Consider the following 17,782-nt stretch of genomic DNA (forward strand, 5'->3'; position numbering starts at 1 on the left):
GTAGCTTGTAATTATGTCTCATTTTAAAATATATTGTGTGTGTGTGTGTGTGTGTGTGTGTGTGTGTGTGTGTGTGTGTGTGTGTGTATTAGTTATTTGCATGTTTGATGGCACAAAATTTCTGTCTCTTACTATTACATGGTATCAGTCACTTTGTTGACAATTACAGGCCAACCACTTACTTGACTGTCTATTACATGAATTTTATGTTAAGTCTCTCTCCCTCCCCCCACCCTCTGTCTGTCTCTCTCTCTCTCTCTCTCTCTCTCTCTCTCTCTCTCTCTCTCTCTCTCTGCAGATATGATTTCAGTTTGTATTTGAGGCTAATTTTATTTTTTGGAGGGGGAGGTTTTGCACTGCTTTGGGTAGTCTCTCAAACATCTCTGGTTGAACAAGAAACATTTAAAGCTAGCTTCAATTTATCCTACAAATAAAGATTCTGTCCAAGTCATCCTGAATACCTCTACAATCTCTCTTATTGTTCCCTTTTGGTTCTTGTACATACTGTATATTACCTGTCTTTCCCTATAGCTTACCAATATTTGCCTCAGAATTTCAAACATCATGCAACATTTCTCATTGCTGAACACTTTTTCCAATTTGACAAATCCTATGATCATGTCTTTACTTTTCTTCAGTCTTGCTTCCATTATTAACCACATTGTCAAAACTGCCCCTCTGGGGCCTTTATCTTTCCTAATGGCCAATTGACTGTCATCTAGCAGATACTCAATTTTCTTTTCAATTTTTCTGTATACTACTCTTGTCAGCAACTCGGATGCGTGTGCCAATAAGCTGATTGTGTGATAATTCTTGCACATCGGAATTGTGTGGATGATGTTCTTCTGAAAGGGAGATGGTATATCAGCAGTTTTGTGGATTCTACACACAAACGTGAATAGCTGTTTTGTTGCTATTCCCCAACTGATTTTAGAAATCATACCTTCCTATTCATAATGAATTCTACTCCCATTATACTGTTTGCTGCTGCTGTTGATATTACTCTACACTTTTCTGATGAGAAATCCTTATCTCCTTTCCATTTCACTTGACTGACTCTCACTATGTCTAGACTGAGCTTCAATCTCTAGCTTCCCTCCCAAGTTCAGACTTCTGACATTCCGCATTTCGATTTGTAGAACATTACCTTTTCATTGGTTAATCAATTTTTTCTCACTGTCACTTTCCCATTGGTAGTCCCTTCCCAGAGATTTGAATGGGACGACTAGTCCAGAATCTTTTGCCAATGTAAAGATCATTGTGACATTTTTTCCATTACAGGCCAAATGTCCTGTGGATACACATTATTGTTGTGGTCTTCAGTCCTGAGACTGGTTTGATGCAACTCTCCATGCTACTCTATCCTGTGCAAGCCTCTTCATCTACCAGTACCTACCGCAGCCTACATCCTTCTGAATCTGCTTAGTGTATTCATCTCTTGGTCTCCCTCTACGATTTTTACCCTCCATGCTGCCCTCCAATACTAAATAGGTGATCCCTTGATGCCTCAGAACATGTCCTACCAACCGATCCCTTCTTCTAGTCAAGTTGTGCCACAAATTTCTCTTCTCCCCAATTCTATTCAATACCTCCTCATTAACTATGTGATCTACCCATCTAATCTTCAGCATTCTTCTGTAGCACCACATTTCAAAAGCTTCTATTCTCTTCTTGTCTAAACTATTTATCGTCCATGTTTCACTTCCATACATGGCTACACTCCATACAAATACTTTCAGAAATGACTTCTGACGCTTAAATCTATACTCGATGTTAACAAATTTCTCTTCTTCAGAAACGCTTTCCTTGCCATTGCCAGTCTACATTTTATAGCCTCTCTACTTCGACCATCATCAGCTATTTTGCTCCCCAAATAGCAAAACTCCTTTACTACTTTAAGTGTCTCATTTCCTAATCTAATTCCCTCAGCATCACCTGACTTCATTTAACTACATTCCATTATCCTCGTTTTGCTTTTGTTGATGTTCATCTTATATCCTCCTTTCATGACACTGTCCATTCCGTTCAACTGCTCTTCCAACTCCTTTGCTGTCTCTGACAGAACTAAAATGCCATTGGCGAACCCCAAAGTTTTTATTTCTTCTCTATGGATTTAATACCTACTCCAAATTTTTCTTTTGTTTCCTTTACTGCTTGCTCAATATACAGATTGAATAACATCAGGGATAGGCTACAACCCTGTCTCACTCCCTTCCCAACCACTGCTTCCATTTCATGCCCCTCGACTCTTATAACTGCCATCTGGTTTCTGTACAAATTGTAAATAGACTTTCGCTCCCTGTATTTTACCCCTGCCACCTTCAGAATTTGAAAGAGAGTATTCCAGTCAATATTGTCAAAAGCTTTCTCTAAGTCTACAAGTGCTAGAAATGTAGGTTTGCCTTTCCTTAATCTAGTTTCTAAGATAAGTCGTAGGGTCAGTATTGCCTCACGTGTTCCAATATTTCTACGGAATCCAAACTGATCTTCCCCGAGGTCAGCTTCTACCAGTTTTTCCATTCATCTGTAAAGAATTCGCGTTAGTATTTTGTAGCTGTGACTTATTAAACTGATAGTTCAGTAATTTTCACATCTGTCAACACCTGCTTTCTTTGGGATTGGAACTATTATATTCTTCTTGAAGTCTGAGGGTATTTCGCCTGTCTCATACATCTTGCTCACCAGATGGTAGAGTTTTGTCAGGACTTGCTCTCCCAAGGCTGTCAGTAGTTCTAATGGAATGTTGTCTACTCCCGGGGCCTTTTTTTGACTCAGGTCTTTCAGTGCTCTGTCAAACTCCTCACATCATATCATATCTCCCATTTCATCTTCATCTACCTCCTCTTCCATTTCCATACTATTGTCCTCAAGAATATCGCCCCTGTGTAGACCCTCTATATACTCCTTCCACCTTTCTGCTTTTCCTTCTTTACTTAGAACTGGGTTTGCATCAGAGCTCTTGATATTCATGCAAGTGGTTCTCCTTTCTCCAAAGGTCTCTTTAATTTTCCTGTATGCAGTATCTATCTTACTCTTCATGAGATAAGCCTCTACATCCTTACATTTGTCCTCTAGCCATGCCTGCTTAGCCATTTTGCACTTCCTGTTGATCTCATTTTTGAGACGTTTGTATTCCTTTTTGCCTGCTTCACTTACTGCATTTTTGTATTTTCTCCTTTCATCAATTAAATTCAGTATCTCTTCTGTTACCCAAGGATTTCTACTAGCCCTCGTCTTTTTACCTACTTGATCCTCTGCTGCCTTCACTATTTCATTCCTCAAAGCTACCCATTCTTCTTCTACTGTATTTCTTTCCCCATTCCTGTCAGTTGTTCCCTTATTACATTACATGTATTTAATTTAGTGGTTTCCACTGCTGTCTGCATCCTCATGCTTGATCAATGCTTATCCTTGCACATTTTGGAGGCAGTTCATGACCCCAAGGGCAAGAGAGTGCCCTGAACCTCTGTCAGCTCCTCCACACTTTGGCCACCATAGCTGATGATTTTTATTCAAAGTTTAAGTAGTGGTGAGGTTCAAATCCATTACTGAGAACGTTTTTATTACTAGTGAAAGACACTCCACATAGACCACGGTTGCACAACTGCACGTTTCATCCATCTAAACCTGCCACTGTGTTCACACCTTGGTCCCTTTCCTACACTTTTTACTCCCCACACTTTACTTCATTATTAAATTAACATTCCTAGTACCTCAGCATGTGCCGTATCAACAAATCCACTGCCGAGCAGTTCTAGGCGCTTCAGTCCGGAACTGCACAACTGCTACGGTCGCAGGTTCGAATCCTGCCTCGGGCATGGATGTGTGTGATGTCCTTAGGTTAGTTACGTTTAAGTAGTTCTAAGTTCTAGAGGACTGATGACCTCAGCTGTTAAGTCTCATAGTGCTCAGAACCATTTGAACAAATCCATTCTTTAGGTCATGCTGTGCCATGACACTCTCCTCTCCTCAATTCAATGCACTACCCCTCATTAGCTACTTCATATACCTATTTAAACTTCAGTATTCTTCTGTAACATAACATTTCAAAAGCTTCTATTTTATTCTTAATGATGTGGCCTACTATCTACATTTCACTTTGACATAAGGCTATACTTTAAACACAGATTGCTGACTGAGAAAATGCTGGGTGTCCAATGAAGAAGTCTGATTTCAAAGAAGGTATCTTTATTGTGAAAGCTGTGTGAATTTTATACAAAAGTTACATACAAGTTTCAAAATAAGTCAAAAAGTTGCCAACAGATGGTACTGCACACTGTGCAGCTTGTATAGAATCAGTGCACACAATTAAACTCGTCTTCTGCAAGCAGTCTTTCCAATCACATCACAATTTTTTTTTTTTTGAAATGTCAGCCACTCGTAATACTGAGGTGTTACAAATCGACAGTGAAATTTTCCATCACATATTGTAGTGTCTCAATGAAAATGGTTTCAGATGCCACAAAGATTGCTGATTGAAGCTCATTCATCTCGGTGGGACGGTTCTGGTGACAGTGCCTTTCAGTGCGCCGCACAGAAAAATGGTCTCAGGGTTCAGATTGGGCAAATATGGAGGCCAATCTGTCCTTGCACCAGTAAATTTGCAGTAATCCAACTCGGTGATTCTGTCCTCAAAGTATTCATCAAGAAAGTGAAACGTCTGTTTGGTATGATACGGTTTTGCTCCATCTTCTATGAACCATTCGATGTCTGGCGGATCCACCTATGCTAGCTGTGTGGTGGCAAATTATCCAAAAATGACAATGTAACATTCAGCAGTGACTGTTGCTTGCATGAAAAAGGGCCAATAATACTCTGCTGTATACCACAGTCCAAACACTAATTTTGTGAGAATAAATTTGTTTCATGTCACACGAATGGGGATTTTCAGATCCCTAAAGTCACATTTGTTTGTTCATGACTCCATTTAGGTGCAAGTGTGCTTCATCTGTGACCCAGATGCAGGAAATATCGAATCCTTTATTTTCAGTTAGGGCGTGAGAAGGAGTTTTGCACAGTCAGCCCTATGTTGTACAGCTATGGACGGGTGGCTTTGGACTTTGAATTGAAACATATTGAAGCATCCCCAAATCTCTTGTGGTTCCCTTTTTAGGTACTCCAAGTCAGCGTCTGCTCGTAGATACGTATTGTCGGTAGGTTTTCCGGCTTTACTTCCCGACATGACAGCAATGACTCTCCGATGAGGTGCGGGCCTTGTGTTTTGCTATTACTGCGAGTCTTGTAAATATCGCTTTTATTTAGTAATTTGCCTGGTTAAAACTCTCCCCTTTTATGATTAAGACAGCCTGCGCCACCTTTCGGAGGGAGTGGGGATGTCAAAGAGTCACAAAAGTTCATATTAAGCAGTCCATAAAACACACAAACGTTCACTTCAGTTAGCATGTTAGTCAATGCCTACGCTTTCCGCTAGATGGTGCTGACTTACTGCTGAATAGCTTTGGTTCCGTAAAACCTTCACTGATTGGTATTAGGTAAATGAAATAAGTACAACAGTCTTTTATTTCACTTTCACTCTATATTCAAGGATTAAGATGGTGATGAATGATGGTCTATTTAAAAGGTTCCTAGCCTGGAGGAATCTAAATAGTCTGCAAATGTCGATATGCACACGCTCTACGTCCAGATTTGCAACTAATGGCACACGACACTTTCAAAAGTCCACACGTTAATATCTGAATACCGGTCCCTCTGAATTCACTCGTATCAGCAGATAATTTGAGATTCTGTCGTCTATATGTCCGTAAAAGTTCCAATCTAGCACTAAAGTCCTAAAATCCTCTTAATACTCCATTGCTACCAACAGTCAGAGATCGCACTACATCACTTTTCATCTCCATAATATTCTAACAGTTTATCACGAATCTTAACACGATAAAGTCCAACCTAATTATTGTCTCACTGACTGACATGGGTTCCCCACCCTTTAACGAAAAAATCGAGGAAAAAAGGCGGCATTAATGGCAATCGGGCCTTTTTATAGGTTTTTCATCACAAGAGTTTAACATCACTGCCTTCTCCACGATGGAGCTTCCGTGGCTTTGCTGTACTTAGACGTTAAACTACTTGCTGATATACTATAATTTTGATCTGCAATTACCGAACTCTGATGCTACACTATTTTCTTCTCTAAAAATTCTATTCTTAATTTTAAATTATCCTTTCTATAGCTTTTATCACTGTAAACTGAACTGAGGTGTTACAATATGTAGGCTCTGTCTCAGTATTTTCTGTGTGCTGGAATGCTTCAAACCTGTCTTGGTGCAGTTCTGTGGACAGATTTTCTTGGAATGTGCTAAATAATTCCAGAAGCCATGTTGACATTTCAGGAGTAACTACAGTCTGCCTGGGGCTACGATTCTCTGCTAGATCATCAGCCTGTCTGTCGGAATTTGGTGAAGAGCCTGTGAATAGTATTCACGTTGGGTCCTTTTGGAACATTAAATGTTGTTTGACAGCTGTGCCTTGTTGCAGTAGACCTGTGTCTTAACACATGGCATTCCAGTGCCTGAAAAACGCTTTGTTCAATGGAAACCAATCACTCTGAGCTGCCGCATACTATTTATAGGCACGACCTATTGCGATTAAACCGCCATCAGTTAGCAGCTTTTTGAACTATTTTGAAGCTTCTATATAAGATTCTTAAAGCATTTACAATAAATCTACCGTTTGTCGTACTCATATACTGATCTTAGTTTTCGAGATATTTAATTTTGAAAATGACGCTCCTTCACTGGACACCCTGTACCTCTTAGCATTGAAATTAATTTGATTTAAAACATTTCTCTTTTTCACAAACAGTTTTCTTGCTAGTGCAAGTCTACATTTTATCTATTCTTTACTTTTGCATTTGTCAAAGATAATCCTGCTTGGATAGTAAACTTCACCTACCAACTTTAGTGTCTCATTTCCTAACGTAATTCCCTCAGCATCACCTGATTTAATTCCACTGTATGTGACTATCTTTATTTTACTTTTTTACTTTTGTCAATGCTCACTATATATCTTCTTTTCGATGCTCTACCCGTTCTACTCAACTGATGTTCCAAGTCGTATGCCTTTCCTGACAAAGTAACAGTGTCATCAATGAACCCCAAAACTTTTACATATTCTTTCAGTTTCCAGTACTGTTTGCTCAATTTAAGGAGTTAATAAAATGATTGACGGATTGCTTGACTGATGGGGGTTACGGGACTAAACAGCGAGGTCATCAGTCCACGATTCAAAAGTTACATACGTAAGATACAGGCATCTGCGACAAGTGGGCAGAACCCAAATCTAAGAACTGGAAAAACACAGGGATAAAAGAGCGGTCTTTGCACAGGAGAGTGGTCGTGGGTCCCAGATCCAGAAAACACAAAGAGAGGCCCCAATGACAACCACCCTGTCCCTGCTCCAGGAGGAAAGTAAAGCCTTATAATTGAAAATAAAAACCACTTTCACGAAGGAAACTGAGGACCAGTTCAACTGCCTGTGAATTGTCTGCTAATCTTAAAGACAAGGAATCTAGAAGGCTGTACTTAGTATGGAGCGCCAAAAGAAGAGGACATTCCACCAACATATGTGCTCCCTAACCACACTGTGGGGGTGGCTCACTATGCAAGAGAAAGCAATGGGCGAGCCTAGTATACCCCTATGCGTAGACAGCTTAAGACAGTAGACTACTTCTGAGAGGAGCGGAGGAAGTGCGCCAAACTGTAGTAGTTTCCTTGATTGTACGGATTTTATTAATGAGAGCAGTAGTCCACCAGACATCATTCCAATATTGGGCAGAGAGATTCGATGTGTATCCATATATCTGTATCTAGAATCAAGAGGGAGAATGGGAGGTATTGTATTGTACGGAACTGGGGACCTCCAATCGACGGAGAGGCTTCATCCCCACCGTAGCCCGCGGTGGTTCACAACCCGACAACAGGCTACAGCCGTCCACTCACCCCACCGCCACTCCGTACTGGACTCAGGGTTATTGTGTAATTCAGCCCCCAGTGGACTCCTGCCCCCAGGAACGTCTCACACCAGACGAGTGTAACTCCAATGTTTGTGTGGTAGAGTAATTATGGTGTACGCATACGTGGAGAAAGTGTTTGCACTGCAATCGCTGACATAGTGTAACTGAGGCCATGCAGATAATATATGGTTGTGAAAACACACCTGACCTCTTAGCAACAAATAATCCTGAGCTAATAACAAGCATCAAAACAGATACAGCGATTAGTGAACGCAGGGTTGTCATAGTGAGACTGAGCGTTGTAACCTCCAAATCCTCCAAAAATAAACAACAAAAAGCAGATAAAAATTCACTTGACGCATTCCTGAGAGATAATCTGCACTCCTTCAAAATTAACAATATAAGTGTAGAGCAGATGTAGCATTGTTCTAACCAGTTTCTGACACTGCATACCGATGATGCACTAAAAGTTACTATTTGTGGAAAATTTTAACATAAAAGAGACTTTTAACTATTATAGGCAAAAGGGCAATATGGATGCCCAGTTTCATACTTATATTTTACAAAGCTAACTTATTAATCATGAATAAGGGACTCCCTTTTCGTATTACCTTGTTACAGATACCATTTCATTTGTTTTGAAGAACATCTTTTTCAAGGATAATAACCATGACCTTTGAAGTCTGTCTGCTGTACAATCAGATTTTCTACACAAATATACTTTCTGAAACGACAAAAATATTTGTCACTGTCACCTTCATAAATTCACGACTATAATTTCACATCATTCAGTTCATTTTTAAAGATGTTGTCACTTCATTTCCACAACAGCCATTATCCCAATGACTACATTTATTCCAAATACTGTCATTATTTAAAACTATAAAATTCTTAAAGTTTTGCATGAGTCCCCTGGTTTTAGATATGATGGTTAGTTGGTTGATTTGAGGGAAGGAACCAAACAGTGAGGTCATTGGTCATATCGGAATAGGGAAGGATGGGGAAGGAAGTCAGCCATGCCCTTTCAAAGGAACAATCCCAGCATTTGCCTAAAGTGATTTAGGGAAATAATGGAAAACCTAAATCAGGATGGCTGGATGCGTGTTTCAACCCCTGTTCTCCCAAATGCGAGTCCAGAGTGCTAACCACTGTGCCACATTGCTCTCTTTTATATATGAGACTTGTGGTCTATCAAACCAGGAAACAACCTCAGATTGGCCTAATCTAAAACACATGTATGTCCCACAAGATTTTTGATACCCTCTCATCCTATTATGCTATCAGTTTCTGTTGGTCATTTTATTAATTTTTTTTATTTTGTTAACATTAGTAATTTCCACTTTCCTATAAAAGTAATGAAAGAAAAAAGACCTTTATAAATATTATGCAAAAACTAGTTACATTTACAATTTGATATTAACTCAACCCTCATAAGCACAGTAGTCTCACAGTAAGAAGACCAGAGATGAAAAATAATTTCATTGTTAATTTTATTGTATTCAAAAAATTTTTAGGTAAAATTTTTATACAAACATCAATTTCACTATCTGTGAGTGCAATAACTAGGACTTTAGTGAGAAAAAGAATTGACCTTCAAACAATTAAGAGCGACTATACCAGTGGCATAGAGGGGCGAGACGATATACAAAACCTGAGGTAGGGCCTATGCTCTGTAGCTTAGGTTGCTTTTGTAGGCCGATTTCAGGTTGTTTCCTGCCTTGATAGACTACAAGTGTCCTGAGTTAAACTATTCGTCTTGATTTCCCCTACACCATTGTGGCATGTTGTAAACAGTTTCCCTTTAAACCCTGTATACTAGGAACAAATTATGGGTAGTGAAAACTACTCAGTGTGATTATAGGAATTACATACAGATTACTTGTCACACAAAATCTGTAATAGAATAACAATAACAATATGTAGTAGGATAGACTGCAATCTATCACATAGAGGGGAAGTGGGAGATGTAGTGTTTTGGGATATTTGTAAACATCCCAACATACCATTGGAAAGCTGTCGACAAGAGATGTTCGTGAGTAAGTTGAATAAGGATAAATGTAGTGGGAAAGGGAAATTGTGTGTATTCCTTTCTTGTATGCAGTGAATGTGGAGAAGAGGACCGGTAAAAATGGTATAACAACCACTGGTCATCCGGGAGTTACTTGTGCCATGGTGCAGCAAGTGCCTGCATCTGAGAGCCATGGAGTAAACGACGAACCAACAAGGGCGTAATCAACAATTGAAGAGTGGTAGTTGTTAATCTGTGTTTTTATCTCAGATCCTACAGTATGCAGATATGGATGTTTTGAATGTACTCAAGAGAGTGGTATTACTGTAGCAATCGTTAGTTGTGTTGTTAAAAGTAATAGTAAAAATGTTGGGCAAAATATACCCTTGTTTGTGAGAAGTGTGGCTATTTATTTAGTAGTGCAGTAGAGAGAACCTGCTGAAGCATTCCAGGAATCTTCACTGAAGTTGGATAGACAGGAAGATGGCACAGAAGGATCCAGACTACAAAAAAAAAAAAAAAAACTACTCTGAGAAGAGAGGATAAAGGTAGTACTACTTTCATCTGGCGGTGTATTGGAGTTGACAAAATATTGCCCTATTATACCGGCCAGGAACACATCTTCCCGCTAGTTCTGGTATAAGGCTCACCAGAAATCTTACAAAATAAACAACAGCAGGAAAAGAAGAAGGACAAATACACACCCCACAGACTGCACGCCAGACAGCAACCCCCCCCCCCCCCCCCCCCCAATCCCACACACACACACACACACACACAATTCTTAAAAAGGTCTCTGTAAGATGTATGTTAATCAATTTTCTTACTGTCCATGTTTGCCAAGTAGATACTTCATTAATTTTAATTGGACAAGACAAAGGGGAGTGAGTGTATCTTTGCCCTCGGAATAATGACCATCTTCTTTTTGAAAATTTTTCACCTTATCTTGCTTGTCTTATCATACCACAAATATTCACAGGAATGTGCAAAAATGATCATGGAGCTGGAAGTGAGGGAGGTGACAGAGCTAAATGCCACTGTGCTGGCAGCTGTGAAACAATTGTGGAGGGATAGCGGTATACAGGCCTGCTACAAACGCCGTGATGAGTTGTACCTTTTGGATTCTACAAAATAGTAAGTGGTTATTCATCATACGCTGATGGGTTTTCAATAAGCAATGCAACACTTTTTTTTCTGAGAGCAGGTTGATGTTATTGAGGATTCCAATACACCATATTAATTCTCAACCTTTTGGCCACAAAACACTAATTTTCAGCATAATCTCTGTATCTCTGTTCAATGTGAGGGCCTTATGCCACTTTACTGGAAGGGACTGTATGCCCACATCGTACTACTCTACTGGTTGACATTGGAGCCAACATCGTACTGCATCAATAACGTCCCACTCGTCAAAGTATTGCTTCCCGTGGAGTACATCCTTCATTGTGCCTAACAGATGGGAGTGTGAAGTTGCAAGATCCGGGCTGTAATGTGGATGAGGAAGAACACTCCAGTGACGTTTTGTGGGCTCCTCTCGGGTGCACAGATTTGGGCGATACCTTGCATTGTTATGGAGGAGACAAAATTCATTTGCATTTTTGTGGAAACCAACATGCTGAAGTCATTTGTTCAATTTTGAGGGTAGAACAATACATTTCAGAGTTGATTGTTGCACCATGCTGAAAGACATGAAGCAGAATAACCCATTTAGGGTCCCAGAAGACCATTACCATGACTAATGGCTGAGGGCGCAGCTTTGAACTTTTCTTCTAAGGAGAGATGGTATACTGTGATGTCGTCATGTTGTATCGTAAGGCGCCATGTATACCATTTGTATATGTATATGTGTATGCCATTGTTGCCATCGCTTCTTTCCCTCATTGATATCAGGGCATTAGAAATGTTTGTGTTTACCTATTTGTTGTTGACAAACACACAGCTACATGACCATGGTACCACCTGATTCCAGGATAGCTAGCTTACTATAGTATAAAGATAGTGGGTTTTGATGCAACATTATTTAAGTGTGATTTTATTCTTCACATAATCTTTGAGAATTCTAAGGACCAGCTACTTTTAATCAGGCCCAAAACTCGACTTGTAACGAGAGCACATACAATCAGTCTGTCACAATATTAATAATATGTTAGGCTCTACACCACTATAAGAAAATATCACTGTTCATGAACTAACAAAATATATGAATAAACTTCTTTATATCTTTCCTTTTATTCAATCAAATGCTTTCAAATGTTTATTTTGCACCCACAAATCATTCACACTTCGATGTAGAGTATAAATGTGTGCTTAAAAATAGTACAATGTTTCTGCTGATAACCAAATATGAACTTTTGGGTTGCTAGGCTATTTCAATCAACAGGATTTATATTGGATTTTAAAACTGATCTTTCTATCCAAACTTACATCCTCCACAGTGGCCCATCAACAGTGGGATAACCATAAAATATTCTACCCTTTCGTGATAATTAAGAATTTGCGTAAATTGTGTTTTTCGCAAGTTTAGAGCAAACCATTGGCGGCATGAAAGCAGTCTCGATACCTTGACACACTCACGGCACTTACTAACCATCGCAAAATTGACCTGCATGCATCAACAATCAATTCCAAGGTCATAATTTGCCCCATACGATTTTGTGGAATTGAACTTCGTCAAGTCAATTATTTCTCAAATTGTAATCACTGATACTAACAGTGACTATTCATAAACACACAATTAACACACTTCTTTTCCTTCTAAGAGTAAAAGAATGATGTCACGTCATCTAAATAGCTATTAAAATGTTATTCCAAATGACCTCAAACATTTATCATCATTATATTTTAATGGTAATCAGAAAAAAATATGATTTATTAGTGGAAAATAAAACATAACAGATTGCAAATTGCACATAACTAAATGATAGCTTTACATAGCATCGGGACTTAATCACGCAAAACTATATAAAGAAATGCCCGAAATCTCAATTTCTCCATAGCGACTGACAGATACAAATAAGATATTCAATACCTCATAGATCAATCCCAACATGTAATGTTATAATAATGTGGTGCCACTCCATAGATTGCTGTTTTGTATCACATTTGAAGTGATGAACCAATATTTAGTTACCAATGATGAAGTTCATCAAAACATTGTCAAGATCAGTCTCTTAATATGGACATACAGGCTGTCCTTTGTTGCTCTTTACGCTTTCTGTTAGGTGGCGAGGAACCTAGAGGGCACACAACTTTGAGTACCACAACTGATATACGAGTGTATCAGCACAAGCGGTGAAGATGTCCAGTTGAGCAGTGACGAGTTTAAGTGATCACCTCGAATGAGAGTGTCCACACGTTCCAAATGGCTGGCACATGGTAGATCAGACAGGTTTGCGTCACCTCGTTGTGATGATGATAAATGCCTCAGCCAGTGACTCACCATGCTTTTGTTCACTGACAGGACTCTGTAAACATTCTAGAAGTGCCCATGAATATCTGTGATGCTCTGGTTTGCTGCCAAAAGAAACTCAATGACAGCACCTTGCTTGGAACACACCTCTGTTACAGATGCCATTTTGGAGGCTATGTATAGTACCACCATCTACTTGAACTTCATGAAACTACGGGAGCTGAAGTAGGAATATTCCTTGATGTCCCACAACAAATTCCACATTTTTTCAACTGAAATTGGCTGAGAAAAAAAATGAGTTGCATTACTTATTGAATGCCCCTCATATAACGTAAATGTGTGGTTGAGCAATATGTTTTAATGTTTTATAATGAAACAGCAGAGATCTATCTAGAACTTGGACTTTATATCTACAAACTACTGGCAAGTATTAAGCGTGAGGAGAGGATGAGGCATGTGTGATTATGTGCAATGCCATTAGATTTTTGTCAGCAGAAGCAAATGAGCAAGTAAAAATTTCATTAAAAAATGTGGCTGAGAGGGTTGCAGGAACCACTAGCTATTCCAGTCAGACAATAAAGAAAATAAAGAAGGGTAAGGAGGACAAACAAGGAAGAATGAGAAGAAAATTTTGTATTTATAAAGTAACAATGAAAAGGTTGATATGGAAATAACATACAATTCTCATGTGACACATTCTTTATTTTACATTCTCAATATCAGAGTTATTCATGATGTTTGCTGTGCTACATCTTTTTTTTTTTTTTTTTTTTTTTTTTTTTTTTTTTTTTTTTTTTGAGGTTTCCTTGTGGCAGCACGTGATCAAAATAGTTTGCTTTTGTCGATTCCTTGTTTAAATGACTTTCTTTTTTGGTGCTCTAAGAGAGGAATTATTCTCTTTCAGTGTCTGTATTTGTCAAATTATTGCTCATACTGACCTGACATGTTAACTTGAGTGTCTGTGGACTCACTAGCTACAGCTTACAAGTTATGTGAGATATGTGTCTGTGCATAGGTTCAACTATTATGCATTGGCTGTCCACCACTATCGCTGACCCCTCCCCTACCATGCTAACTGTGCAGGTATGGGCCAGTTTATTTTTGAGTGTACTCTCTACCACCGTAGACACATACACTATGTGATCAAAAGTGTCCGGACACCCCAAAAACATACGTTTTTCATATTAGGTGCATTCTGCTACCACCTACTGCCAGGTACTCCATATCAGTGACCTCAGTAGTCGTTAGACATCGTGGGAGAGTAGAATTGGGCGCTCCGCTGAAATGACGGACTTCAAACGTGGTCAGGTGATTGAGTTTCATTTGTGTCATACGTCTGTATGTGAGATTTCCACACTCCTAAACATCCCTAGGTCCACTGTTTTCAATGTGATAGTCGAGTGGAAATGTGAAGGGACACGTACAGCACAAAAGGGTGCAGGCCGACCTCGTCTGTTGACTGACAGAGACTGCCGACAGCTGAAAAGGGATGTAATGTGTAATAGGCAGATATCTATTCAGACCGTCACACAGGAATTCCAAACTGCATCAGGATCCACTGCAAATACTATGACGGTTAGGCAGGAGGTGAGAAAACTTCGAGTTCATGGTCGAGCAGCTACTCATAAGCCACTTGCCGTGCTGGTAAATGTAAAATTACACCTCTCTTGATGTAAGGAGTGTAAACATTAGATGATTGATCAGTGGAAAAACATTGTCTGGAGCGACAAATCACGGTACACAATGTGACCATCCAATGTCAGGGTGTGGGTATGGTGAATGCCCAGTAAACGTCATCTGCCAGCGTGTGTAGTGCCAATAATTAGATTCGGAGGCAGTGGTGTTATGGTGTGGTAGTGTTTTTCATGGAGAGGGCCTCCACCCCTTGTTGTTTTGCATGACACTATCACAGCACAGGCCTACATTGATGTTTTAAGCATCTTATTGCTTCCCACTGTTAAGATCAATTTGGGGATGGCAATTGCAACACCATCAGGCACCTGTTCATAGTGCACAGCCTGTGGCAGAGTGTTTACATAACAACATCCCTGTAATGGACTCGCCTGCACAGAGTCCTGACCTGAATCCTATAGAACACCTTTGGGATATTTTTGAACGCCGACTTCGTGCCAGGCCTCACCGACTGACATCGATACCTCTTCTCAGTGCAGCACTCCGTGAAGAATGGGCTCCCATTCCCCGAGAAACCTTCCAGCAACTGATCGAACGTATGCCTGCGAGAGTGGAAGCTCTCATCAAGGCTAATGGTGGGCCAACACCATACTGAATTCCAGCATTACTGATGGAGGGCACCACAAACTTGTAAGTCATTTTCAGCCAGGTGTCCGGATATTTTTGATCACATAGTGTATAAAAGTAGAAGGTATAGACTAACTAGCTTCACCAGGGTTTAGAGAGGGGTAGGTTAGAGCTCCATCTGTAATCTACACTCCTGCTGGCATTCTCAGCAATCTACATCAAAAATTAATGTTCAATAATGTTCTAGTTCATTGAGCCAATATCTAATGGTTATCACTGATGGCATAGAGACATCATAAACAGCATATAATTCTGCTTTTATTTCATCACAAAGCAGAAGGGCAAATCATTTTTATCATCTTAGTGAAACCACATAGTACAACTTACAGAAATGGCAGTGACATGCAACTAACGTGTGAATTGCTGTCATCTTACTGGTAGCATTGTCTACTAGGTGCCAACACACCACGGTAACACCAAGATCTATTATCAAAAAAGTTTGTTTTCAATGACAGATACTTTTTGAACTGCCTATGTATATTGTGAGGGGCATTCAATAAGTAATACAACTTTTTTTTTCTTCTGAAAACAGCTTGACTTTATTCGTAATTCCAATAAACCATATTATTCCCCACTCTTTAGGCTACAAAACCCTATTTCCCAACATAATCTCTGTTCGATGTGACGGTCTTCACCACCCTACCGGGAGGACCCGTATCCCCACACGGTGTCCCTCTACTGGTCAACATAGGAGCAAATGCCTTGCTGCATCAATAACCTCCCCATCATCCACACACTGCTTCCGATGGAGTGCGTACTTTGTTGGGCCAAGCAGATGGAAGATGGAAGGTGCGAGATCTGGGCTGTAGGGTGGATGACGAAGGTCAACCCATTGAAGTTTTGTGAACTCCTCTCAAGTGCACAGATTTGTACGAGGCGTTGCATTAATAAGGAGAATGAGAAGTTCATTTGAATTTTGTGGCAACGAACACACTGAAGTTGTTTCTTCATTTTCCTGAAGGTTACACAATACACTTCAGAGTGAATTGTTGCATCATGTGGAAGACATCAAACAGAACAACCACTCCAGAGTCCCTGAATACCATTGCCTCAACTGTAGCAGTACCGTAGGAAAGGTGATGTGGCACCACTCCACAAAATGCAGTTTTGTTTCCAGTTCGAAATGATGAAGCCACATTTCATCACTTGTCATGACATTTGACAAAAAATTTCCACAGTCAACCTGGTAATGCACAAGAAATTCTGCACAGGTGGTTCTTCATTGCTCTTTATGGTTTCCATTGGGCAACGAGGAGCCCACCGAGCACACACCTTTGAGAACTCCAACTGGATGTGTGTCAGTGCTACCAACAGACACATCCAGGTGAGCAGCAAGCTGTTTGATTGTGACCCACTGATCACCTCAATTTAGAGTGTCCGCACATCTGAATGTTGCAGGAGTCACAGCAGTGTGTGGCCGGCTGCTGTGCAGGAGATCAGAGAGGTATGCGCAACCTTGTCGCTATGATGACAGATGCCTCATCTGACTACTCATCGTGCATTTATTCGCTGGCAGGTCTCTGTACACATTTTGTTAAATGCCTATGAATATTTGCCATGCTTTGGGTTTCATAAAAAAAAAAAAACTCAATGAAACTCTCTGCTTCGAACCCACCTCCATTACAGATGCTATTTTCAAGGCTATGTATAGGGCTGCCACCGATCGGAACTACATGAAACTATAAGGGCTGAAATGGGAATATTCCACAATGTCCCACAACAAATTCTACATTTTTAACCAAAATTGGCTGAGAAAAAAGTATTGTATCACCTATTGAATGTTCCTCATATATTTAATTCACGTGAAATGATATACAGGCTGCATCAAAAAAATGTATACACACTATGCACTGTCATGGAAAATTTATTTTCATACCTACAAGGTTGGGAGAGCCAGTCCTGACAAAACTCTGCCATCTGGTGAGCAAGATGCATGAGAGAGGCGAAATACCCTCAGACTTCAAGAAGAATATAATAATTCCAATCCCAAAGAAAGCAGGTGTTGACAGATGTGAAAATTACCAAACTATCAGTTTAATAAGTCACAGCTGCAAAATACTAACACGAATTCTTTACA

At 39.8% G+C, this 17,782-nt stretch overlaps 1 protein-coding gene across 4 annotated transcripts in view; it reads left to right on the forward strand.

Moving 5' to 3' along the window:
- The window catches only part of LOC124719108 (guanine nucleotide-binding protein subunit alpha-11-like), a 134,019-nt gene that overhangs the window by 54,369 nt on the left and 61,868 nt on the right, over positions 1-17,782 (forward strand). For all 4 annotated transcript variants that reach the window (XR_007005986.1, XM_047244801.1, XM_047244800.1 and 1 more), the window contains exon 3: positions 10,957-11,111. Coding sequence is in view for 3 of the 4 variants with exons in the window: in XM_047244801.1 (XP_047100757.1) it covers positions 10,957-11,111 (155 nt within the window). In the remaining variant the exon portion in view is untranslated. The remainder of the gene's footprint in view (positions 1-10,956; positions 11,112-17,782) is intronic.

This window comes from Schistocerca piceifrons, chromosome 10 (assembly GCF_021461385.2).
Source record: "Schistocerca piceifrons isolate TAMUIC-IGC-003096 chromosome 10, iqSchPice1.1, whole genome shotgun sequence".
NCBI lineage: Eukaryota > Metazoa > Arthropoda > Insecta > Orthoptera > Acrididae > Schistocerca > Schistocerca piceifrons.